Below are 23,422 nucleotides of genomic sequence, written 5' to 3' on the forward strand. Positions count from 1 at the left end.
GCCTTCCCGGGTCAGATGCAGGACTTGGCGAGTAGGTCGAACTTTTACTTTGAAGGTACGAAGCGGACCGCAGAGGAAAGGAAAACAACAGAGACGGTAGGACTTTGTCGTTTTGTTGCGCTAGTGCTAATTTGTTAATTGTTTTTGAATTTTTTTGTCTTGTATCCTGTACAGATGCTCGCATGTAAAGTAAGGAGAATATTTCTGAAGGACGTCGTAGTGTTGTCGCTTAAAGCAGACGCGAATGAGAACGTTAAAGGGCCAACATGGTTATGCATACAGTTTGAGGCGCTTTTCGATTCTCCTAAAAGTTATAATTATTATATTTCTCACCGAGCACAACTATTTAAAACGCACCGTAGTGGTAATGGGAGACTATCTCACGGTCACCCTCCAAGAGGACTGTTTTGAAGAGGCATTCGTTAACCAGCTGAAGGTTCTCTAACCCAGGGGCGCAGATGGGATTTTTGAACTGGGGGGGACAAAGCTGTCAGCAAATGATTTCAACTCAATAAGTTATTTATGTGTAATTTGGGCTTTAGCTAGCGCTCAAGTAGTTACTTTCGTAATAGCCTATGGGCCAATGGTTTGCACTAAAAAGCCATTGGAGAATTCTTATTGGAAATCCTGGATAAACAGTGAACATTGTTAAACAAAGGCCTACTTGATCAACACTAGCCATATATGATGAAGCTGATATTCGTCTGGAATGGCAATCACCCAAAGAAACGTCATGCCTTATGCCAAATGTTTTATTTAAATATTTGTGTATACACTCAGAAGTGTAAGCAACAACATATTTACATGAAGGAACAAAAAGCCAAACAAATTTACTGTCTAAGCAGACTCACTGAAGGACCCAAAAACATCTCTCCTCCTTTCATTACCCTGAACATACTGCTGGGCAATTTCTTGTCCGTCCAGTCCGTCAAGACTCTCTTGGTGAATATGGCACAAAGCAATGCCATTGAGTCTTTTTTGCAAGGTGGTTGATCGCAACCATGTGTCTTCATTCTGCGTAACCCACTTAAACTGCGCTCTGCCTCAGCAGATGATATGGGCACCACCATCAACAATCTCACTAGTGTCTCTACCTGATCAAACAGGCCACAGACTTCAGGGGCATTTCTTTCAAAGCATGCACAGCATCTGCAGTTGTGTTGACCTTGTACTTGTTTTTAAACAATGCCAGTTGGACTCTCAAATCTTCCTCTTTCAGTTCAGGATATTTGCGAACTGCTGCATCATTTGTAATGGGAGTAAGGAGTGAGTTCTCCCGTTATTTTAATGTTTGAATTAGGGAGGCACCGAGTGTGAAATCCTGGGCCGATACGATGTTTAAAATAACAATTTGGCCGATAGCCGATGCCGATACGGATGCTATTTTTTTAGGCATTGTTATTTATTCCCCCTTTCGTGCCAGGGAAACAAACCCTCACCCATCACGCACGCACACACGCACCTCGTATACACGCACACACAATGACACAGGGAGAGGCTTTTATGATTTCTATCTGTTTATTTCAACAACTGAAAATTCAATCATCAACATTCAACATCAAAATTATTTCAACGTGGGCTTAGGCAGATAGGCCTAGATGCTCCGAAAACTAATCGCTATTTATTTTACTGAAGCCTGCATGACGGTGAACTAGACGTCTTTAGCATATGGAATCTATGGCCAAAAAAATAACTTCACACGGTGTGTCTTTTTGCAATCTATTTGTTACCAGCATTCGTAGGGTTGATCAGCAGAGAAATAGTCCGTCAAACACGTTTACGTCGCATAGCGACCGAGGAAGCTTGCGGTGTGATACGATAGAAAAAAGAATGAAGCCGCCCGCGCGCACTTGTGGTTTGTTTACAAATAAAAGTGAAAGAAAATGTCGGTCGTGTGGAAGTATTTCACCGTCTCGGAGAAAGATCAGCATATGCAGTTTGTAAGACATGTTCCAGTGACATTTCAAGAGGAGGAAGCCTCCGTTTTACCGGCGATGTTTGTCTCCTTTTGTAGGGACAGTGGCGGGGGGGGGGCGGGGGTCACTATGAATCTGAGGGGGTCACATCCCCCCCCGTCCCTAGTGCCATCTGCGCGCACCTCGTCTTGTCTTTGTTGTCACTAGTTTATATCAAGATAATAATAATAAAAATGACATTTTACACTTTCAACTAACCTAATTCTATTTAAGGAACGATCAGAAAAAATACATTGAACATTTAAGAGTAGTCTAACCAGTTATAATGATTCATATTTTTTATAGTACACACTAAGTTGCTTAATACATTTTGTTGTTGTTAATTAACAGTGAATAGTACGATATGAATGCAGTTCTCTCAGATCTCCCATGGTAAAGATTCCAATTCAGGAAACATTAGTTATTTTGGTTGTTTGTTTATTTTGTTATCAAACAAAAGTCCTAGTCTGTTTGATTGACATGTGAGATGATCAGGGGGGCAGAGTTTGTACCTCCTTCACATAAACCTGGATAGAGGATTGGATAGAGAGGCTCAGTGAAGGCGCACCCAGTAGCAGAGTAGATATGAACCCTGGCTTCCACATCATAGAAGGAGAGCAGACCCTCATCATAATCAACAAACACCCCCACCTTCTGGAGCCGAGCTCTCAGAGGGAGACGGACATCAGGGTTATCATTAAATACCAACTTATCCTTGTTGTAGTCCAGAGTCCAGTAACCCGTCTCAGGGGTCCACCTGGTCCAACGTGTTTTGTCTATGGACTCTCTGGCCACTCCTAACCCCCATACAGTCTTGTCTTTAACCTGGACCTCAAAGTAAAATCTCCCTGAGGAGAAGCTCTGCCTCGTGAGAACAGCACATGTAAACCAAGTAAATCTCTTAGGGTTGTCTGGGAGTTCCTTCCTCACACCTCCATCATGTACTTGTTTCCCATCCTCAGACAGGAAGAGCTTGGGATGAGCTGTATCAGGATCCAGAGTCACATCCACTTCGTACTGCTGGACCCTCTTCAGTTCAGCATCATCACGCAGCTTCTTCATCTCCATGTTCAGTGTCTCCTCCAGCTGATCCAGGGATCTCATCAAGGTCCCTGCGTATGACGGAGGACGGACCTCCACCGTGGTCCAGTCCCTGGTGGGTGGAGGATCCTTCAGGGATCTGAAGGCCTGGAGGAAGTGGAGGTGGTCTTTAGTGTGTGAGAGTGGCTTCACCTCTGAGCTTCTATTGGTCAGATCTTCTATTTCCTGCTCCAGCTCTTTGATGAGGTCTTCAGCTTGTTTCTCTGTGGTTTTCAGTCTCTCTTTAACTGTTTGGTTGAAATCATCTCTGCACTTTTTAACGCGACGCATCAAAGCAGTGAAGACCTGCCCACCATCGGCTATCACTCCGTCTGCGTCTTTCTTGCGAAATTCAACCATGTCTTTTATCTCCTTAATCTTTAGTTTTCTCTCCTGGATCATCTGCTGAACTTCAGCCTCTATCTCCCCCAGCAGGGCCGTCTTCACTTCATATTCCTCCATTAGAGGTACAACAGGATGGGACTTGTGGTCTGTCTCTGTGCAGAACTGACACACACACTCCTGTTCAGTCTGGCAGAAGAACTCCAGAAGTCGGTCGTGTTTCTTACACATCCTGTCTTCCAGATGGTCCATAGGCTCGACCAGCCGATGTTTCTTCAGGACTGCAACTCTCTGATGTGGCTCCAGGTGGGTGTGGCAGTAAGAGATAAGACACACTAGGCAGGACTTCACAGCCTTCAGCTGGGTCCCAGTGCAGACGTCACAGGGAACTTCTCCTGGTTCATAACAAGGCTGCTCCTTTACTCGTACGGCCGTTCTAAACAGATCAGCCATCTCTGATACAAAGATATTGACCTGTGGATCAGGTCTAGTGTCGAACATCTTGTTACAAATAGGACATTTGCACTGGACTTGTTCATCCCAGAATTTATTAATGCAGGTTCTGCAGAAGTTGTGTCCACACGGTGTGGAAACTGGGCTGCTGAACACATCCAGACAGATGGGACAGGAAAAGTTCTCTTCAGACCAGGAAGTGTTAGCAGAGGCCATCCTAGAAGACAAGGTTCATGTATTGAGATATTCCATTATTGTTCTAATTCCATAAGGGGAAGAGAGGTTCAAACTTTTTCTCAAAGTTGTGCTGATTTACTCACCTTGTTGTGGTTTCTGTGTCAGACGATGTTTTCCAAAATGCTTCTTTCCTCCTGAAAGAGAGAACTGCTTCCGCGTTGGATGCCTTTGGTTTCTATGATCCTTAAGTTTCGTTTCTTGAACAAGTCGTCCCCTCCTCTGGCTCCTCCCCTAACACCTGGCTCCTCCCCTAACACCTGGCTCCACCACTAACACCTGGCTCCTCCCCCACGGACACACAGTTCACTGTTGTTTCAACTTTCACACTCTGGCTTTGGGTGCATTTATGTGTTGTAATTCAAATACGTTGATTTGTTTTCAAATATATTTGAAACAACATCTATGACAAAACACAGACCAAGAGCTGGTGAAAAACTAGAGACATTTAGTCATTTAATTGGGAAGAGCCAGTGGTGTAGTCTACGTGATACGCAGGTATACGCCGTATACCCACTAGGAACGCACCAGGATTTGCGTATACCCACTTAAAAATGTGCACGGATACGTATCAATCGTCTTGTGACAGATCTTTCACTTCTGTGTTTATTTTTCGCAAATACCGGTTGGGTATAACTGCAATAAAATACTTTTAGCAGGGGAAGTTATCTCCTACATTCACCATTCATAAAATTCCCCCTGCGCGCTAGGGCTCTGCCATGTCTCTGTTACGAAGCGCGAAGCTGCCCCTGCATCTCTGCACGTTAGTTGGCGGGCCGAGCCCCTCCTTCTCGCGTGTGTGTGCGCGTGTGTGTGCGCGCTTGTGTGCGTGTGTGTGCGTGTCCACTCCAGTCCTCCCATATTAATGTGTAAACCACATAACAAGTAGTCAACAGAAGACAATGTTTTAATCCCACTTTGTATCTCCTTGTTACTTTTAGATGAGAACCCCTGGCCAGCCTTTCGGACTGGGTGTCAGGCTAGGGAATTTAAAAACAGGCATCCTTGTTTAGAGTGGAGGGAAAAAAAGTTCCGTAAATGTCAGCCAACATACAGTTGGTATACACAATTGAAATTCATAATGTTAATCACTATGCAAATGAGAGTATAGCTAATTCATGGTCATTTTTAAGGTGCAGTAATTTCACACTTTTACACAATTCAATTACTGTATGGTATGTTAGATAACAACAGTAAGAGCTCAAATTAGAGCAATTGAAAGAGTGAAACATTAGTCTCCTGTCATCTCCTTCTCATGCACCGGTTAGCCATGGTTGTAAACAGTTCATTAAATTATTTTGAGTAGATTTTGTCCTTGTTTAGCATGTGCTATTGCTACTATAGATATACAACGGACAACTTGTCATTTTTGTGTTCTGTTTGTTCATACTGTTATTAAAACTGATAAACCTACTCAGCTTTCCATGATTGTTGATAATCGTTATACTCTTAAATCAGCGGGTTGTAGACCCCTGCGTTGGTGAGTGTGGTGCGACACCCCATAAGCGCCACACACGTACACGTACCGGTGGGACGGGTTTGTACGAGGCTGGGAGGGAATCATCACAGTATACCCACTACAATAAAATAGACTACACCACTGGGAAGAGCAATACAAAAACAGTTGACTTGACTTGACCTTTCCTGAGGCTGGTATTTTTCTTTCTAGTCTTCATAAAAACAAGCCTCTCCCTGTATGCCCAGGGTATATGTGCTAGTATGTTTTGTGATTTAATATTGAGTCAACCCGGGTAGTTACATAAGGCTTAACTCCCAGACTCTAACCTCATAAAGCAGCTGCATCATGTGACTCGGGGTGGGGCAGACGGACCAGACCAAGGGTCACTATTCAGAGACAACACAGTCAATGCCAGCACAGAGAAAAACAAAGAGCAAAAGAGATCTAAAATGTGCCGTGGCAGTTAACCATGTCACTTTATAACTGATGGTGCATTATGGGTAGCCTTTCTGTGCCAGGGACAAACAGTGTGAAAGTCTGAAGTGACGGACTGGTTTCGTAGTTTAGTTCTAGTTTTTATTTAGGGTTATCAAGGTGTGATTATCAAGGTGTGATTGAGCAAAATGAAAACACTGGAAAACTCTTTTTGGTACGATGGCTGTGTGACATTAAACTCGCGGTCTCTAGGGCCTCCGTGAGCCTCTAGCCGCTCGCGGACCCGAGCGCTTCCTTCCCTCTTGTTCCCCTTCCTTCAATGTCAGTCCTCCTGCTCCTTTTAAAATGGCTCCACTGCCTCCGGCCAGGTGTCCCCCAATCTCGCTGATTGGGGAGAGAGTGATGCTCTTCGTCGCCACTCAGTGGGTGGCGGCGGTATACGCCGTCAATCACCCCACCTCGGACCCGCCCGGGCCGAGGTTTAAGTGGCGGGATGCCACACTCCTCCACCGCTTGATCAGGCCCCCGGTAGTAGGGGAACCCGCCCATGCAGGTATCGCGTCGGGACAAGGCTGCGTCGTCTCCCGCTGCGTCGTCAGCGGCTGCATCTCTCCTGCCCCGGGATGCTCGCGCCGGGTCCCAAAACCGGCGAAATATCGGGCAATCCCTCCCGATCAGTAGCGGCACCGGGAGGCGTGGCACGATCCCTGCCCTAGCCGTGAACACCCCCTGTGGTGTCCGGACGACCACGTGGCAGGTCCCGTATGTCCGGGTGTCCCCGTGTACACACGTCACCTCCATGGGGGGCCCTTCCCTTCCCCCCGCCAGGTCGGGGCGGAGGAGGGTGACCACGCTGCCGGTGTCCACTGTGGCCTGCGTCTCTTTGTTCATTACCCTCGCAGGTACGGTTGGGCGCCCGGACGCTTCCTGTGCCCAACAGGTCGCCAGCATTCAGGGCCGGCCCGTCCCCGCGTTCGCGTAGGCCGACGGCGCCGTCCCCCACCGTCGCCGCGGCAAGAGACGCAGCCGCTGACGACGCAGCGGGAGACGACAAGGAGGGACAAGGAGACAACGCAGCCGGCGCCTTGTCCCGACGCGATACCTGCATGGGCGGGTTCCCCTAGTCCATGACATGCCACCAGGTGACATCACAGGTGGACACGCCCACCTGTGATGTCATAAGGGGTAGTTTTCCAAAATGGCTTGTAACGGCAAATCCCCCCACACCTGGTGGCAGGTCATGTGACCTCTTTAACGGTAAACCACCCCACACCTGGTGGCAGGTCATGTGACCTCTTTAACGGGACTTCAGAGACGTTCTGCAGTCTAGCTTTGTTTGTTTTGCCGGTTGAAATAGTCACGTTATTTTGGCAGATTATTTTACAGAATCCTTCAGTTTAGTCCGATGGTCGAAGCATTTGAGCAAACTGTAATGTTGCCGCCATTGGAAAAGAGAAGGGATTGATTCATGGTCAATATTTAGATTAGATTATTATCACTGTGTTAATCCCCCAGGGGGGAAGTTCTTGTGTTACAGCATTGTAGAAGTCAAGGAAGAGACACAAGATATAATACAAAGTAGTGTAAAAGTAAATGCTACAGTAATACGAAGGAAATGATAAAGTAGGCGCTACAGTAATGCTAAAGTAATGCTAAAGTAAATGCTACAGTAATGCTACAGTAATGCAAAGGAAACGCTAAAGTAAATGCTACAATAAAGCTTAAGTAATGCTAAGGATATGCTAAAGTAAATGCTATTCACCCCAAAAGTTGTTACAACCCTTTTTTATCAAGGTGAAAGATCAGAATCAGTACCTCCTCTTGTGCAGCGATCCCAAACATCTCTAACCGTCGTCTGACCCCTCCCCCTCCCCGTCTGAATCCTCCTCCCCCCGTCTGACTCCTCCCCCACCTGACTCCTCCCCCTCCCCGTCGGACTCCTCCCCCTCCCCGTCTGACTCCTCCCCCCCCCAGGGCAGCCGGGGTCTCTCCCTGTTCTACGCTGAGGTCCGCCGGGACCCCCAGGGCCGGCTGGAGGGCATCGAGGTCCAGCGGCTGAAGGACAAACTGGGGACCCGCCAGATGCCCACCGTGGAGCTGCTGCTGGACGGCCTGCCAGCGCACCGGGTCAGTGGCTCCCCCCCCCACCCCCCACCCAGGGGGCTAACGCACCCGGCAGCCATCTTGGATCTAGACGCTAGCCTGGCGGCCATCTTGGATCTAGACGCTAGACCGGTGGCCATATTGGATCTAAACGCTAGCCCAGTGGCTATCTTCAGGTTCAGGTTCTTAAGAACACACTGAAGAGCGGATCAGGTTCTTTAGAGCAGAGACTGATGAACGGTTCTGGTTCTTAAGAACACACTGAAGAGCGGGTCAGGTTCTTTAGAGCAGAGACTGATGATCTGTTCAGGTTCTTAAGAACACACTGAAGAGCGGATCAGGTTCTGGAGAGCAGAGACTGATGAACGGTTCAGGTTCTTAAGAACACAGTGAAGAGCGGGTCAGGTTCTGGAGAGCAGAGACTGATGCTCTGTGTCCCTGCAGACAAGGGCATGCAGGTGGAGGTGCGGGTGAACATGGAGTGGTTCACGGGGAAGGTGGTGGCAGTGGAGCTGAACAAGAAGAGCGTCCGCTGGAAGGTCAAGTTCGACTACGTCCCGAGATCCACGCCCAAAGACCGCTGGTGAGATCCTGCTCCTGGTTCCTGCTCCTGTTGCTGGTCTGGCCCTCAGAGACACACCCACAGAGTTTTAGAGACTACAGAAGAACACAAAGACGATTAAATACGCTTCAGTAGGCGTCCAGGCCACTCGAGGTCATGATGGGACCCATAAATAAGTCAAGCACTACAGAAACCATCGTTCATCAACATAACCTGTGGATGAATGATTACATGTTATACGTGTTATGATCATACTGTGTGTGTGTGTGTGTGTGTGTGTGTGTGTGTGTGTGTGTGTGTGTGTGTGTGTGTGTGTGTGTGTGTGTGTGTGTGTGTGCAGGGTGTTTAAGGGGGGGGAGGACGTACGGTTAATGCGGCCGGCGTCGCCCGTCTCCCAGACGCCCGACACCCAGCAGGAGGCGGAGAAGGGCCCCGCCCGCATGGAGCCCGACACCACCCAGCCGGGGACCAGCCGCGAGGTCACCGGCAGCATGGTCTCCATGATGAGGTCAGCATCCGGGGCGTCATGGCAACGCTGGGCTGGGGTTCAGAGAGGGAGAGGAGGGACGGTCCAAGTGATGAGGGCTGTTTTGGTATCCTTGGGCTCTCTCTCTCTCTGTCTCCTCTCTCTCGCTCTCTCGCCCTGTCTCTGTGTTCTCTCTCTCTCTCTCTCTCTCTCTCTCTGTCTCTGTCTCTGTCTCTCTCTCTCTCTCTCTCTCTCTCTCTGTCTCCTCTCTGTCTCTCTCTCACTCTCTCTGTCTCTCTCGGTCACTCTCTCTCTCTTCACTCTCTCTGTCTGTCTCCTCTCTCTCTGTCTGTCTGTCTCTGTGTGTTCACTCTCTCTGTCTCTCTGTCGGTCTCCTCTCTGTCTCCTCTCTTTCTCCTCTCTGTCTCTCTCTGTCTCTGTGTTCACTCTCTCTGTCTCCTCTCTGTCTCCTCTGTCTCTGTCTCCTCTCTGTCTCTCTCTCTCTCTCTCTCTCTCTCTGTCTGTGTTCTCTCTCTCTGTCTCTCTCTCTCTCTCTCTCTCTCTCTCTCTCTGTCTGTGTTCACTCTCTTTGTCTCCTCTCTCACTGTCTGTCTCTGTCTCTCTCTCTCTCTCTCTCTCTCTGTCTGTGTTCTCTCTCTCTGTCTCCTCTCTGTCTCTCTCTCTCTCTGTCTGTGTTCACTCTCTCTGTCTCCTCTCTCACTGTCTGTCTCTGTCTGTCTCTCTCTCCCTCTCTGCAGGACGATGTTGCGTTACTTCTTCCCTCCTGATTTCCGGATCCCTAAGGACGATGTGAACGGTATGACGGCGGAGGAACTGGTGGCGTTCCCTCTGGTGAGCTCCGCCCCCGGCCGCCATCTTGGTTCTCAGGCTAGGCTCTGATCTCAGGACGCCCCCCGAACCACCTGACTAGTCTCCCCAGTAGAACTAGTGGGGGACTAGTCAGATTGTAAGACTAGCAGTCTTACTAAGACTGATGGTCAGAATGTGGATTAGTAATGGTATAGTTAATTTATTTTTTCGTATTATTTACTCTTATTTAAATGTATCCATTTGTGTACTACTACTACTACTACTACACTACTGTTCCTACCACTACTCCTGCTATACTACTGCTGTTATCACTACTACCGCTACCGTACTTCTACTGCTACTATACTACTACTGTTACTACTGCTGCTACTACTACCACTGTTACTACCACTGTTACCACCACTGTTACCACCACTGTTACCACCATTGTTACCACCACTGTTACCACCACTGTTACTACCACTGTTACCACCACTGTTACTACCACTGTTACTACCACTGTTACCACCACTGTTACTACCACTGTTACCACCACTGTTACTACTCTCCGTACTCTAGTGGCCCGGCCCCCCTAACCCCATCCTCTGCCTGCAGAAGGAGTATTTCCAGCAGTACGAGCTGGGCCTGCAGTCGCTGTGTAACTCGTACCAGAGCCGGGCGGACGCCAAAGCCAAGGCTGTGGAGGAGAAGAGCAGCAACGCCGAGACCAAACTCAAGGAGGCGGACGAGAAGCTGCAGAAGCTGAGGGCCAACATCGTCTCTCTGCTGCAGAAAGTGCAAGAGGTAAAGTCTGGGCTCAGAGGGGAGGGGGGGCACCTCTGGGAGACGGGGGGGAGGAGCCTGAGGGGGGAGGAGCCTGAGGGGGGAGGGAGGAGCCTGAAGGGGCGGAGCCCCAAGTGGCTGCTGGAAGAATGACAAACAAAACCGTTTATTGGTGGATGGAATCAAAATAAACAAAAATAGTTTAAAACCATTTCTACATCCTTATAATGATCTGTATGGATGGATGAATTGTCTTTTTGTAAAACTCACGAACATTAATAGTATAGATGAACTGCAAAATACCAAGAATCCCTTTGAAGCCGAACCATTCTCCCAGTAAAAAGTATGTTTGACCTTTAACCTTGTAGTAGCAGTACCTTTAACAGGAACTAAAACGTAAACTGCTCTCTAACTGATTGTTTAAGGTGAACTAAAAGGTAAAGTGCTCTCTAACTGATTGTTTAAGGTGAACTAAAAGGTAAACTGCTCTCTAACTGATTGTTTAAGGTGAACTAAAAGGTAAACTGCTCTCTAACTGATTGTTTAAGGTGAACTAAAAGGTAAACTGCTCTCTAACTGATTGTTTAAGGTGAACTAAAAGGTAAACTGCTCTCTAACTGATTGTTTAAGGTGAACTAAAAGGTAAACTGCTCTCTAACTGATTGTTTAAGGTGAACTAAAAGGTAAACTGCTCTCTAACTGATTGTTTAAGGTGAACTAAAAGGTAAACTGCTCTCTAACTGATTGTTTAAGGTGAACTAAAAGGTAAACTGCTCTCTAACTGATTGTTTAAGGTGAACTAAAAGGTAAACTGCTCTCTAACTGATTGTTTAACGTGAACTAAAAGGTAAAGTGCTCTCTAACTGATTGTTTAAGGTGAACTAAAAGGTAAACTCCTCTCTAACTGATTCCTCCACCTCCTCCAGGACATCGACATCAACACAGACGATGAGCTGGACGCCTACATAGAGGACCTGCTCAACAGGGGGGACTGAGGCCGCCGCCCCCTGAAGACTCTAGCTTTGGTTCTCCTGAGGGCCCTCAGCCCACCAGAGAGGGGCCCCCAGCCCCCCAGAGAGGGGCCCTCATCAGAGAGGGGCCCTCATCAGAGAGGGGCCCTCAGCCCATCAGAGAGGGGCCCTCACCAGAGAGGGGCCCTTGGGACCGTATAAACGTCTGCATCGGCGCTCCTTTCATTTCGCTCTCCGCTCTCCGCCGGTTCTTGATGGTTTCAGCCTCCATGGTTCTTTTTATTTGACTTTCCGTTGTGGGCGGGGTCTGTGCGGTCCTGTGGGGACGTCTCCACGGTAACAGGGGTTTGTGTTCTCCTACTTTTATATCCACATATGTTTGTTAACGTTTGAATCGTTGGCTCCTGCTCGTTGGTTCTGAGAGTTGTCTTGTGTTCAGAGGCTTGGGTTTCAACATTAATCACAATATCTGTTTGATCTTCAACCAATTAAGGATCATCTGACTTGCCAATATATATATATCTCTAAATATATAAAGAGGATCCAGTCTGTAATGAAACACTAAGTTTCTTTCCTTTAAAGTCGTGGTCCTGTGGCCACCTGGAGCACCAGACCTGTACTGGGTTTTATCAGTGTGTCTCTGTCTCCAGGTTGCTCTCTGGGGAACTCTTCTGTTTGCTCACCCTTTCAGTGCCCAAGTTCTTCTCTCAGTCTGATTTTTAAAGTCATGAAAAATGTTTTATTAGGCGCTGCATGTGTTTTCAGTCTTTTTGAAAACTCTTTACATGAAATAATAAACCTGGTTCATTGCCACATAGCGTTCCTGTCCTTTGTAAACATGTAAATGATTCTTTATAAAAGTTGTATCCCAAATGCAAGTCATCATTATTTTTAGTTAGACATCCTTATTCAACACTAAACGGTTTATGGGCGGGGCCCCGGGCTCCCCCCCCCCCCCCTACTCCTCTGGTCCCTGAGGTGACCTTGGACCGCCTTCCCGGGTCAGATGCATTAGTTGGCGAGTAGGTCGAACTTTTACTTTGAAGGTATGAAGCGGACCCAAGAGGAAAGGAAAACAACAGAGACGGTAAGACTTTGTCGTTTCGTTGCGTTAGTGTTAATTAGTTGATTGTTTTTTAATTGTTTAGTATTGTATTTGATACAGATGCTCATATGTAAAGCAAGAAGAATATTACTGAAGGACGTCGTAGTGTGTTGTTTGGGTGTGTAGTCCCGAATGAGAACGTTAAAGGGCCAACATGGTTTTGTGCAGTTTGAGTCGCTTTTGGATTCACCAAAAAGTTATAATTATTATATTTCTCACAGAGCACAACTATTTAAAACGCACCGTAGTGGTAATGGGAGACTATGTCACGGTCACCCTCCAAGAGAACCGTTTTGAAGAGGCATTGGTTAACCAGCTGAAGGTTCTCTGATCGGCTTGTCTTTGTTGTCACTAGTTGTTAGGGTTAACCCTTTACCCTAACCCTATCAAAATAATAATAAAAATAACATTTTACACTTTCACCTAACCTAATAGAATTTAAAAAACGATCAGAAAGAAGTCATTGAACATTAAAGAGTAGTCTAACCAGTTATAATGATTCATATTTTTTTATAGTACACAGTGTAAGTTGCATTTTGTTACATTTTATTGTTAATTAACAGTGAATAGTACGATATGAATGCAGTTCTCTCAGATCTCCCATGGTAGAGTCCTAGTCTGTTTGATTGACAGGTGAGATGATCAGGGGGGCAGAGTTTCTACCTTCTTGATGTGAACCTGGATGGAAGATTGGATAGAGAGGCTCAGTGAAGGTGCAGCCAGTAGCAGAGTAGATAGGAACCCTGGCTTCCACATCATAGAAGGAGACCAGACCCTCATCATAATCAACAAACACCCCCACCTTCTGGAGCCCAGCTCTCAGAGGGAGAGGGACAACAGGGTTATCTTTAAATTCCAATCGATTCTTGTAGTAGCTAAGAGTCCAGTAACCCATCTCAGGGGTTAACCCTGTCCCACCTCTTCTGTTGATGGACTCTCTGGCCACTCCTAAACGCCATGCAGCCTTGTCTTTAACCTGGACCTCAAAGTAAAATCTCCCTGAGGAGAAGCTCTGCCGCGTGAGGACACATGTATACTCTGTACATCTCTTAGGGTTGTCTGGGAGTCTCTTCCTCACACCTCCATCATGTACTTGTTTCCCATCCTCCGACAGGATGAGCCTGTGATAAGCTGTATCAGGATCCAGAGTCACATCCACTTCATACTGCTGGACCCTCTTCAGTTCAGCAACAGGCGGCTTCTTCATCTCCATGTTCAGTGTCTCCTCCAGCTGATCCAGGGTTCTCCTTAAGGTCCCTGCGTATGACGGAGGACGGACCTCCACCGTGGTCCAGTCCCTGGTGGGTGGAGGATCCTTCAGGGATCTGAAGGCCTGGAGGAAGTGGAGGTGGTCTTTAGTGTGTGAGAGTGGCTTCACCTCTGAGCTTCTATTGGTCAGATCTTCTATTTCCTGCTCCAGCTCTTTGATGAGGTCTTCAGCTTGTTTCTCTGTGGTTTTCAGTCTCTCTTTAACTGTTTGGTTGAAATCATCTCTGCACTTTTCAACGCGACGCATCAAAGCAGTGAAGACCTGCCCACCATCGGCTATCTCTCCGTCTGCGTCTTTCTTGCTAAATTCAACCGTGTCTTTTATCTCCTTAATCTTTAGTTTTCTCTCCCGGATCATCTGCTGAACTTCAGCCACTATTTTCCTCAGCAGGGCCGTCTTCACTTCATATTCCTCCTTTAAAGGGACAACAGGGTGGGACTTGTGGTCTGTCTCTGTGCAGTACTGACACACACACTCCTGTTCAGTCTGGCAGAAGAGCTCCAGAAGTCGGTCGTGTTTCTTACACATCCTGTCTTCCAGACGGTCCATAGGCTCGACCAGCCGATGTTTCTTCAGGACTGCGACTCTCTGATGTCGCTCCAGGTGGGTTTGGCAGTAAGAGATAAGACACACTAGGCAGGACTTCACAGCCTTCAGCTGGGTCCCAGTGCAGACGTCACAGGGAACTTCTCCTGGTTCAAAACAAGGCTGCTCCTTAACTCGTACGGTCGTTCTAAACAGATCAGCCATCTCTGATACAAGGATATTGACCTGTGGATCAGGTCTAGCGTCGAAAATCTTGTTACAAACAGGACATTTGCACTGGACTTGTTCATCCCAGTATTTATTAATGCAGGTTCCGCAGAAGTTGTGTCCACACGGTGTGGAAACTGGGCTGCTGAACACATCCAGACAGATGGGACAGGAAAAGTTCTCTTCAGACCAGGAAGTGTTAGCAGAGGCCATCCTAGAAGACAAGGTTCATGTATTGAGACATTCCATTATTGTTCTAATTCCATAAGGGGAAGAGAGGTTAAACATTTTCTCAAAGTTGTGCTGATTTACTCACCTTGTTGTGGTTTCTGTGTCAGACGATGTTTTCCAAAATGCTTCTTTCCTCCTGAAAGAGAGAACTGCTTCCACGTCGGATGGCTTTGGTTTCTATGATCCTTAAGTTTCGTTTCTTGAACATGACGTCCTCTCCTCTGGCTCCTCCCCAAACACCTGGCTCCGCCCCTACCACCTGGCTCCGCCCCCACGGACACACGGCTCACTGTCGTTTCAACTTTCACACTCTGGCTTAGGGTGCATTCATGCGTTGTAATTCAAATACGTTGATTTGTGTTTGAAACACCATACATGACAAAACACAGACCAAGAGCTGGTGAAAAACTAGAGACATTTTGTGATTTAATGGGGATTTTCTACTGTAACTGGGATTAAGAGCAATAAAAAAACAATTGACTTGACTTTTCCTGAGGCTGGTATTTTTCTTTCTAGTCTTTAATAAAAACAAGCCTCTCCCAGTATGCCCAGGGTATATGTGCTAGTATGTTTTTTGTTTTAATATTGAGTTAACTTAGTTAACTCAATAGTAGTAGTTAGTAGTAGTTGGTAACGTAGTTACATAAGGCTTAACTCCCAGACTGTAAGCTCATAAAGCCGCTGCATCATGTGACTCGGGGTAGGGCAGACGGACCAGACCAACAGGTTCACTATTCAGAGACAACACAGTCAATGCCAGCACAGAGAAAAACAAACAGCAAAACTAAAATGTGCCGTGGCAGTTAACCATGTCACAATATAACTGATGGTGCATTATGGGTAGCCTTTCTGTGCCAGGGACAAACAGCGTGAAAGTCTGAAGTGACGGACTGGTTTCGTAGTTAAGTTGTATTTGTTATTTCGGGTTATCAAGGTGTGATTATTAAGGTGTGATTATCAAGGTGTGACTGAGCGAAATGAAAACACTGGAAAACACCCTTTTTGGGTACGATGGCTGTGTGAATCATGTATGGTTCTTTATACACACAAACACAGGAAACGCACAAACAAATAGGTATCACCATACCAACAACTCAGCATAAAAAATGTCTCTCTCTCTCTCTCTCTCTCTCTCTCTCTCTCTCTCTCTCTCTCCCCCTCTCCCCCTCCCTCCCTCCCTCTCCCCCTCTCAGCTGTGACCAACATGTCCGCCGGGTCGATGCGTCTGAACCACAACACGAGTGCAGCCTGGCTGAGGTTCCTCCTCCGGAGTCAGCCCACCTGTAGACCCGCCCTGCAGGTCAGAGGGGTCAGCGCCGTCCAGCCAGGGACCTCTGCCCCCAACGAGGCCGCCGCCCGGGACCCCCACGCCCCCCCGCTGTTCTCCAGATCCAGGACCGGTCTGTTCTTCCAGGCCCAGCCTCAGCTGAAGAACCCCTTTCTAGAAGACCCTCTGCTAGGCAGGTATCTCAGGAGACACCTGCCCCCCCAGGTAAGGATCAGACGAGTCGGGGAGGACGTCGCTGAAGCCGAGCCACAGCCGGACGGGTCCTACCGGCTCCACGGCTTCAAGTGGTTCACCTCCGCCACGGACGCCGACATGACCCTCCCCCTGGGCCGGGTGGTGGGCCGCGATGGATCCACCCCCCCGGTATGGCCCCGCCGTCCCCGCAGACCCAGACCTGACGTCTGCTAACGGCCCCGTGACATGCCACCAGGTGACGTCACAGGTGGACACGCCCACCGGTGATGTCATAAGGGGTCGTTTTCCAAAACGGCTTGTAACGGTAAACCCCCCCACACCTGGTGGCAGGTCATGTGACCTCTTTAACGGGACTTCAGGGACGTTCTGCTGTCTAGCTTTGTTTGTTTTGCCGGTTGAAATAGTCCCGTTATTTTGGCAGATTATTTTACGGAATCCTTCAGTTTAGTCCAATGGTCGAAGCATTTAAGCAAACTGAAATGTTGCAGCCATTGGAAAAGAGAAGGGATTGATTCATGGTCAATATTTAGATTAGATTAGTTAACACTGTGTTAATCCCCCGGAGTGGAAGTTCTTGTGTTACGGCATTGTAGAAGCCAAAGAAGAGATACAAGATATAATACAAAGTAGTGTTAAAGTAAATGCTACAGTAATACGAAGGAAATGATAAAGTAAGCGCTACAGTAATGCTAAAGTAATGCTAAAGTAAATGCGACAGTAACGCTACAGTAATGCAAAGGAAACGCTAAAGTAAATGCTACAATAAAGCTTGAGTAATGCTAAGGATATGCTAAAGTAGTGCTAAAGTAAGTAGTGCTAAAGTAATGCTAAGGAAATGCTAAAGTAAATGCTATTCACCCCAAAAGTTGTTACAACCCTTTTTTATCAAGGTGAAAGATCAGTATCAGTACCTCCTCTTGTGCAGCGATCCCAAACATCTCTAACCGTCGTCTGACCCCTCCCCCTCCCCGTCTGACTCCTCCCCCTCCCCGTCTGAATCCTCCTCCCCCCGTCTGACTCCTCCCCCACCTGACTCCTCCCCCTCCCCGTCGGACTCCTCCCCCTCCCCGTCTGACTCCTCCCCCCGTCTGACTCCTCCCCCCCCCAGGGCAGCCGGGGTGTGTCCCTGTTCTACGCTGAGGTCCGCCGGGACCCCCAGGGCCGGCTGGAGGGCATCGAGGTCCAGCGGCTGAAGGACAAACTGGGGACCCGCCAGATGCCCACTGCGGAGCTGCTGCTGGACGGCCTGCCAGCGCACCGGGTCAGTGGCTCCCACCCCCCACCCAGGGGGCTGATGCACCCGGCAGCCATCTTGGATCTAGACGCTAGCCTGGCGGCCATCTTGGATCTAGACGCTAGACCGGCGGCCATATTGGATCTAAACGCCAGCCCAGTGGCTATCTTCAGGTTCAGGTTCTTAAGAACACACTGAAGAGCGGATCAGGTTCTTTAGAGCAGAGACTGATGAACGGTTCTGGTTCTTCAGAACACACTGAAGAGCGGGTCAGGTTCTTTAGAGCAGAGACTGATGATCTGTTCTGGTTCTTAAGAACACACTGAAGAGCGGGTCAGGTTCTGGAGAGGAGAGACTGATGAACGGTTCAGGTTCTTAAGAACACACTGAAGAGCGGGTCAGGTTCTGGAGAGCAGAGACTAATGAACGGTTCAGGTTCTTAACAACACACTGAAGAGCGGGTCAGCTTCTTTAGAGCAGAGACTGATGAAGGGTTCAGGTTCTTAAGAACACACTGAAGAGCGGATCAGGTTCTTTAGAGCAGAGACTGATGAGCGGTTCAGGTTCTTAAGAACACACTGAAGAGCGGGTCAGGTTCTGGAGAGCAGAGACTGATGAACGGTTCAGGTTCTTAAGAACACACTGAAGAGCGGGTCAGGTTCTGGAGAGCAGAGACTGATGAAGGGTTCAGGTTCTTAAGAACACACTGAAGAGCGGGTCAGGTTCTGGAGAGCAGAGACTGATGCTCTGTGTCCCTGCAGACAAGGGCATGCAGGTGGAGGTGCGGGTGAACATGGAGTGGTTCACGGGGAAGGTGGTGGCAGTGGAGGTGAACAAGAAGAGCGTCCGCTGGAAGGTCAAGTTCGACTACGTCCCGAGATCCACGCCCAAAGACCGCTGGTGAGATCCTGCTCCTGGTTCCTGCTCCTGTTGCTGGTCTGGCCCTCAGAGACACACCCACAGAGTTTTAGAGAACTACAGAAGAACACAGAGACGATTAAATACGCTTCAGTAGGCGTCCAGGCCACTAGAGGGCATGATGGGACCCATAAATAAGTCAATCACTACAGAAACCATCGTTCATCAACATAACCTGTGGATGAATGATTACATGTTATACCTGTTATGATCACACCGTGTGTGTGTGTGTGTGTGTGTGTGTGTGTGAGACGTTTGTGTGTGTGTGTGTGTGTGTACTTGTGTGTGTGAAGAGGATCCAGTCTGTGATGAAACACTAAGTTTCTCTCCTTTAAAGGCATCGTCCTGGAGCACCAGACCTGTACTGGGTTTTATCAGTGTGTCTCTGTCTCCAGGTTGCTCTCTGGGGAACTCTTCTGTTTGCTCACCCTTTCAGTGCCCAAGTTCTACTCTCAGTCTGATTTTTAAAGTCATGAAAAATGTTTTATTAGGCGCTGCATGTGTTTTCAGTCTTTTTGAAAACTCTTTACATGAAATAATAAACCTGGTTCATCGCCCACATAGCGTTCCTGTCCTTTGTAAACATGTAAATGATTCTTTATAAAAGTTGTATCCCAAATGCTATTATTATTATACCATTATTATTATTTTGACATCCTAATTCAACACAAAATGTTTATGGGAGGCACCCCGGGCTCCACCACCCCTACCCCTCTGGTCTCTGCGGTGACCTTTGACCGCCTTCCCGGGTCAGATGCTTGACGAGTAGGTCGAACTTTTACTTTGAAGGTATGAAGGGGACCCCAGAGGAAAGGAAAACAACAGAGACGGTAAGACTTTGTCGTTTCGTAGTTTATTGTTTTTGAATTGTTTAGTATTGTATTCGATACAGGTACTCACATGTAAACTAAGAAAAATATTTCTGAAGCACGTCGTAGTGTGTTTTTGTCGCTGTATTGACGCAGACGCGTCAATACATGCTCTGATGTGTATGGTCTGATGTGTGTCTCCAGCAGGCAGTGTTCTCAGACCTGCAGGCGTTTGGGGAGAGGATCTCAGGTGAGGTGGACGCCTGGGGGTGAGAGTGTGAGGTCAACCCCCCCAGGCTCCTCCCCTTTGACCTCGTAGCCGCTGGTCGCCATCGGCTACGAGAGGTCGTGTGGTGAATGGAGGTCAGGGGAATCCAACTCTCGTTTCCATGTTGCGTCTCTTTTGTATTACTGCTCGGTACGTTCTGCAGTGATTCCCATGTTTCCCATCCGTGATGAAGAAGGTACATCTGATATTTAAATTCAGATTTGCAACCCTTTATGAACGGGTCAAGTGTGAAACTCTAGTCTGAGGTTACACCGTATTTAAGATCCTAGTTATCATGGCCATGTCTGTCTCTCCTTCTCTCTGTCTACCTGTCTGTCTGTCTGTCTGTCTGTCTGTCTGTCTGTCTGTCTGTCTGTCTGTCTGTCTGTCTGTCTGTAGTCGCGTCCACCAGATGAGTAAGCTGTTCCTCTACTCCCCGTCGTCCGGTCTGTTCACCTGTCCTCTGGCCATGACCGACGGAGCGGCCAAGGTCATCCAGGTGTGATACTGATCGATTCACCTCTCTGCTCTTTGAGCTGCACACTGTTCCACTACTGACCGTCTGGGGACACAAGTGCAGTAATAATAATAGTAATAGCTGTAATAGTTATTAGTGAATATTGTGTATAAGTGGATCGTGAAGCAGTTTGTTCGTGAACCAATCACGGCGCGCCGCAGTCTCTCGGGGTGCCGCCGGCCGTTGACTCCGCCTACAGGAGGTTGACCTCTCGCGACCCCGAGCGGTTCTGGACGTCTGGCCAGTGGATGACCGAGCGGAGGGGCGGATCGGACGTGGGTCAGTAGTCGGAGCTCCACTCGTCATCCTGCCTCGTAAATGCCAACAGAGACGAGTGACAAAGTGTTATATTACTTTATCTGTATTATATTACTTTATCTGTATTATATTACTTTATCCGGACGATTTGAGTCCAGTCTTAAGGAGCTAGGGGTGCAGTCCTTACAATAGTTCATTAAAGTCATTTGTTTGTATTTTCTTTTTATTGTAGTACATTTTATTTTACTTTTCACGTTTTCCTTCTCCGCTACAGTGATGTTTATTAATACGGCTTCCTGGCTGGTTGAGATGGCCAAAAAATAAGTGTAATTGATACGTTGCGATTTATCTTCCCCCCTATCTTGAATATCGTTTCCCCCCTGGGGTCTGTCGTTGCGGTCGGTATGATGGTCAGTACCGTACGCCGCCGTCAGTACCGTGCGATGCGGTCGGTACCGTGCGCCGCGGTCGGTACCGTGCGTCGCGGTCGGTAGCGTACTCCGCGGTCGGTACCGTACGCCGCGGCCGGTAGCGTACTCCGCGGTCGGTAGCGTACGCCGCGGTCGGTACCGTGCGCCGCGGTCGGTACCGTACGCCGCGGTCGGTAGCGTACGCCGCGGTCGGTACCGTACGCCGCGGTCGGTAGCGTACGCCGCGGTCGGTACCGTACGCCGCGGTCGGTAGCGTACGCCGCGGTCGGTAGCGTGCGCCGCGGTCTGACTCGTTCCCTTCCCTCCGTCCAGCCGCTGGCACGGAGACGCTGGCCGAGCCCCAGCCGGACGGGTCCTACCGGCTCCACGGCTTCAAGTGGTTCACCTCCGCCACGGACACCGACATGACCCTCCCCCTGGGCCGGGTGGTGGGCCGCCATGAACCCCCCCCCCCGGTACGGCCCCGCCCTCCCCGCAGACCCAGACCTGACGTCACAGGTGGACACGCCCACCTGTGATGTCATAAGGGGTCGTTCTCCCAAACGGCTTGTAACGGTAAACCACCCCACAACTGGTGGCCGGTCATGTGACCTCTTTAACGGTTAACCACCCCACACCTGGTGGCCGGTCATGTGACCTCTTTAACGGTAAACCACCCCACACCTGGTGGCCGGTCATGTGACCTCTTTAACGGGACTTCAGAGATGTTCTGCAGTCTAGCTTTGTTTGTTTTGCCGGTTGAAATAGTCCCGTTATTTTGGCAGATTATTTTACAAAATCCTTCAGTTTAGTCCGATGGTCGAAGCATTTAAGCAAACTGAAATGTTGCCGCCATTGGAAAAGAGAAGGGATTGATTCATGGTCAATATTTAGATTATATTAGTTAACACTGTGTTAATCCCCCGGAGGGGAAATTCTTGTGTTACGGCCTTGCAGCAGTCAAGGAAGAGATACAAGATATAATGCAGAGTAGTGCTAAAGTAAATGCTACAGTAATACGAAGGAAATGATAAAGTAAGCGCTACAGTAATGCTAAAGTAATGCTAAAGTAATGCTAAAGTAAATGCCACAGTAATGCTAAAGTAAATGCTACAGTAATGCTACAGTAATGCAAAGGAAACGCTAAAGTAAATGCTACAATAAAGCTTAAGTAATGCTAAGGATATGCTAAAGTAAATGCTAAAGTAGTGCTAAAGTAATGATAAGGAAATGCTAAAGTAAATGCTATTCACCCAAAAAGTAGTTACAACCCTTTTTATATCAAGGTGAAAGATCAGTATCAGTACCTCCTCTTGTGCAGCGATCCCAAACATCTCTAACCGTCGTCTGACTCCTCCCCCTCCGCGTCTGACTCCTCCCCCTCCCCGTTTGACTCCTCCACCCCCCGTCTGACTCCTCACCGCTGGTGAGATCCTGCTCCTGGTTCCTGCTCCTGGTGCTGGTCTGGCCCTCAGAGACACACCCACAGAGTTTTAGAGAACTACAGAAGAACACAGAGACGATTAAATACGCTTCAGCAGGCGTCCAGGCCACTAGAGGGCATGATGGGACCCATAAATAAGTCAATCACTACAGAAACCATCGTTCATCAACATAACCTGTGGATGAATGATTACATGTTATACCTGTTATGAGATCATACCGTGTGTGTGTGTGTGTGTGTGTGTGTGTGTGTGTGTGTGTGTGTGTGTGTGTGTGTGTGTGTGTGTGTGTGTGTGTGTGTGTGTGTGTGTGTGTGTGTGTGTGTGCGTGCGTGTACTTTTGTGTGTGAAGAGGATCCAGTCTGTAATGAAACACTAAGTTTCTCCCCTTTAAAGTCGTGGTCCTGTGGCCACCTGGAGCACCAGACCTGTACTGGGTTTTATCAGTGTGTCTCTGTCTCCAGGTTGCTCTCTGGGGAACTCTTCTGTTTGCTCACCCTTTCAGTGCCCAAGTTCTTCTCTCAGTCTGATTTTTAAAGTCATGAAAAATGTTTTATTAGGCGCTGCATGTGTTTTCAGTCTTTTTGAAAACTCTTTACATGAAATAATAAACCTGGTCCATCGCCCACATAGCGTTCCTGTCCTTTGTAAACATGTAAATGATTCTTTATAAAAGTTGTATCCCAAATGCAATTCATCATTATTTTTAGTCAGACATCCTTATTCAACATTAAAAGGCTTACGGGAGGGGGCACGGGCTCCACCACCCCTACTGCTCTGGTCCCTGCGGTGACCTTTGACCGCCTTCCCGGGTCAGATGCAGGACTTGGCGAGCAGGTGGAACTTTTACTTTGAAGGTACGAAGCGGAGCACAGAGGAAAGGAAAACAACAGAGACGGTAAGAATTTGTCGTTTCGTTGCGTTAGTGTGAATTAGTTAATTGTTTTTTAATTGTTTAGTATTGTATTTGATACAGATGCTCACATGTAAAGTAAGAAGAATATTTCTGAAGGACGTCGTAGTGTGTTGTTGTCGCTCCTTAACGCAGACGCGAATGAGAACGTTAAAGGT

General features: G+C 48.1%; 5 protein-coding genes across 7 annotated transcripts; 3 read left to right on the forward strand and 2 right to left on the reverse strand.

The window, feature by feature from the left end:
- The first annotated feature begins 55 nt into the window (after positions 1–55).
- LOC115553567 (ATPase MORC2-like) lies at positions 56–12,465 on the forward strand. Its single transcript, XM_030369930.1, has 4 exons — positions 56–96; positions 9,848–9,941; positions 10,515–10,703; positions 11,609–12,465. The coding sequence occupies exons 2-4, from the start codon at positions 9,852–9,854 to the stop codon at positions 11,675–11,677; spliced, it is 348 nt and encodes a 115-aa protein (XP_030225790.1). The 5' UTR covers positions 56–96; positions 9,848–9,851; the 3' UTR covers positions 11,678–12,465.
- Positions 1,690–4,277, reverse strand: LOC115553553 (probable E3 ubiquitin-protein ligase TRIML1). The gene is made up of 2 exons (XM_030369901.1): positions 4,151–4,277; positions 1,690–4,047 (listed from the first exon to the last, which is right to left on the reverse strand). The coding sequence occupies exon 2, from the start codon at positions 4,044–4,046 to the stop codon at positions 2,418–2,420; it is 1,629 nt and encodes a 542-aa protein (XP_030225761.1). The 5' UTR covers position 4,047; positions 4,151–4,277; the 3' UTR covers positions 1,690–2,417.
- Positions 12,466–12,628: 163 nt separating the features above from the next.
- LOC115553565 (uncharacterized) lies at positions 12,629–19,208 on the forward strand. The gene is made up of 4 exons (XM_030369926.1): positions 12,629–12,740; positions 16,206–16,663; positions 17,604–17,756; positions 18,491–19,208. The coding sequence occupies exons 2-4, from the start codon at positions 16,217–16,219 to the stop codon at positions 18,518–18,520; spliced, it is 630 nt and encodes a 209-aa protein (XP_030225786.1). The 5' UTR covers positions 12,629–12,740; positions 16,206–16,216; the 3' UTR covers positions 18,521–19,208.
- On the reverse strand, positions 13,252–15,278 carry LOC115553557 (E3 ubiquitin-protein ligase TRIM39-like). Its single transcript, XM_030369905.1, has 2 exons — positions 15,098–15,278; positions 13,252–14,995 (listed from the first exon to the last, which is right to left on the reverse strand). Exon 2 carries the CDS (start codon positions 14,992–14,994, stop codon positions 13,372–13,374), a length of 1,623 nt encoding a protein of 540 aa, XP_030225765.1. The 5' UTR covers position 14,995; positions 15,098–15,278; the 3' UTR covers positions 13,252–13,371.
- Positions 16,366–22,974, forward strand: LOC115553566 (acyl-CoA dehydrogenase family member 11-like). Of its 3 annotated transcripts, none has more exons than XM_030369928.1 (5): positions 16,366–16,504; positions 19,661–19,819; positions 20,124–20,223; positions 20,403–20,520; positions 21,243–22,974. In XM_030369928.1, exons 3-5 carry the CDS (start codon positions 20,137–20,139, stop codon positions 21,446–21,448), a joined length of 411 nt encoding a protein of 136 aa, XP_030225788.1. In that variant the 5' UTR covers positions 16,366–16,504; positions 19,661–19,819; positions 20,124–20,136; the 3' UTR covers positions 21,449–22,974. The 3 variants fall into 3 exon arrangements, with proteins under 3 accessions (XP_030225788.1, XP_030225789.1, XP_030225787.1); XM_030369929.1 differs by having other exon boundaries at positions 16,367–16,504; positions 19,664–19,819; XM_030369927.1 differs by lacking the exons at positions 16,366–16,504; positions 19,661–19,819 and having other exon boundaries at positions 19,841–20,223.
- The last annotated feature ends 448 nt before the right edge of the window (positions 22,975–23,422 follow it).

Source organism: Gadus morhua, chromosome 11 (genome assembly GCF_902167405.1).
Source record: "Gadus morhua chromosome 11, gadMor3.0, whole genome shotgun sequence".
Lineage (NCBI taxonomy): Eukaryota > Metazoa > Chordata > Actinopteri > Gadiformes > Gadidae > Gadus > Gadus morhua.

Coding starts and splice junctions, on each gene's coding strand:
- LOC115553553 (XM_030369901.1), bottom strand. CDS start 4,046: ATGGCCTCTGCTAACACTTCCTGGTCTGAAGAGAACTTTTCCTGTCCC.
- LOC115553567 (XM_030369930.1), top strand. CDS start 9,852: ATGTTGCGTTACTTCTTCCCTCCTGATTTCCGGATCCCTAAGGACGAT. Junction 9,942..10,514: donor AACTGGTGGCGTTCCCTCTG/GTGAGCTCCGCC, acceptor CTCTGCCTGCAG/AAGGAGTATTTCCAGCAGTA. Junction 10,704..11,608: donor TGCTGCAGAAAGTGCAAGAG/GTAAAGTCTGGG, acceptor CACCTCCTCCAG/GACATCGACATCAACACAGA.
- LOC115553557 (XM_030369905.1), bottom strand. CDS start 14,994: ATGGCCTCTGCTAACACTTCCTGGTCTGAAGAGAACTTTTCCTGTCCC.
- LOC115553565 (XM_030369926.1), top strand. CDS start 16,217: ATGTCCGCCGGGTCGATGCGTCTGAACCACAACACGAGTGCAGCCTGG. Junction 16,664..17,603: donor GCGATGGATCCACCCCCCCG/GTATGGCCCCGC, acceptor TCCCCCCCCCAG/GGCAGCCGGGGTGTGTCCCT. Junction 17,757..18,490: donor ACGGCCTGCCAGCGCACCGG/GTCAGTGGCTCC, acceptor GTGTCCCTGCAG/ACAAGGGCATGCAGGTGGAG.
- LOC115553566 (XM_030369927.1), top strand. CDS start 20,020: ATGGCCATGTCTGTCTCTCCTTCTCTCTGTCTACCTGTCTGTCTGTCT. Junction 20,224..20,402: donor GAGCGGCCAAGGTCATCCAG/GTGTGATACTGA, acceptor GGCGCGCCGCAG/TCTCTCGGGGTGCCGCCGGC. Junction 20,521..21,242: donor GAGGGGCGGATCGGACGTGG/GTCAGTAGTCGG, acceptor CCCTCCGTCCAG/CCGCTGGCACGGAGACGCTG.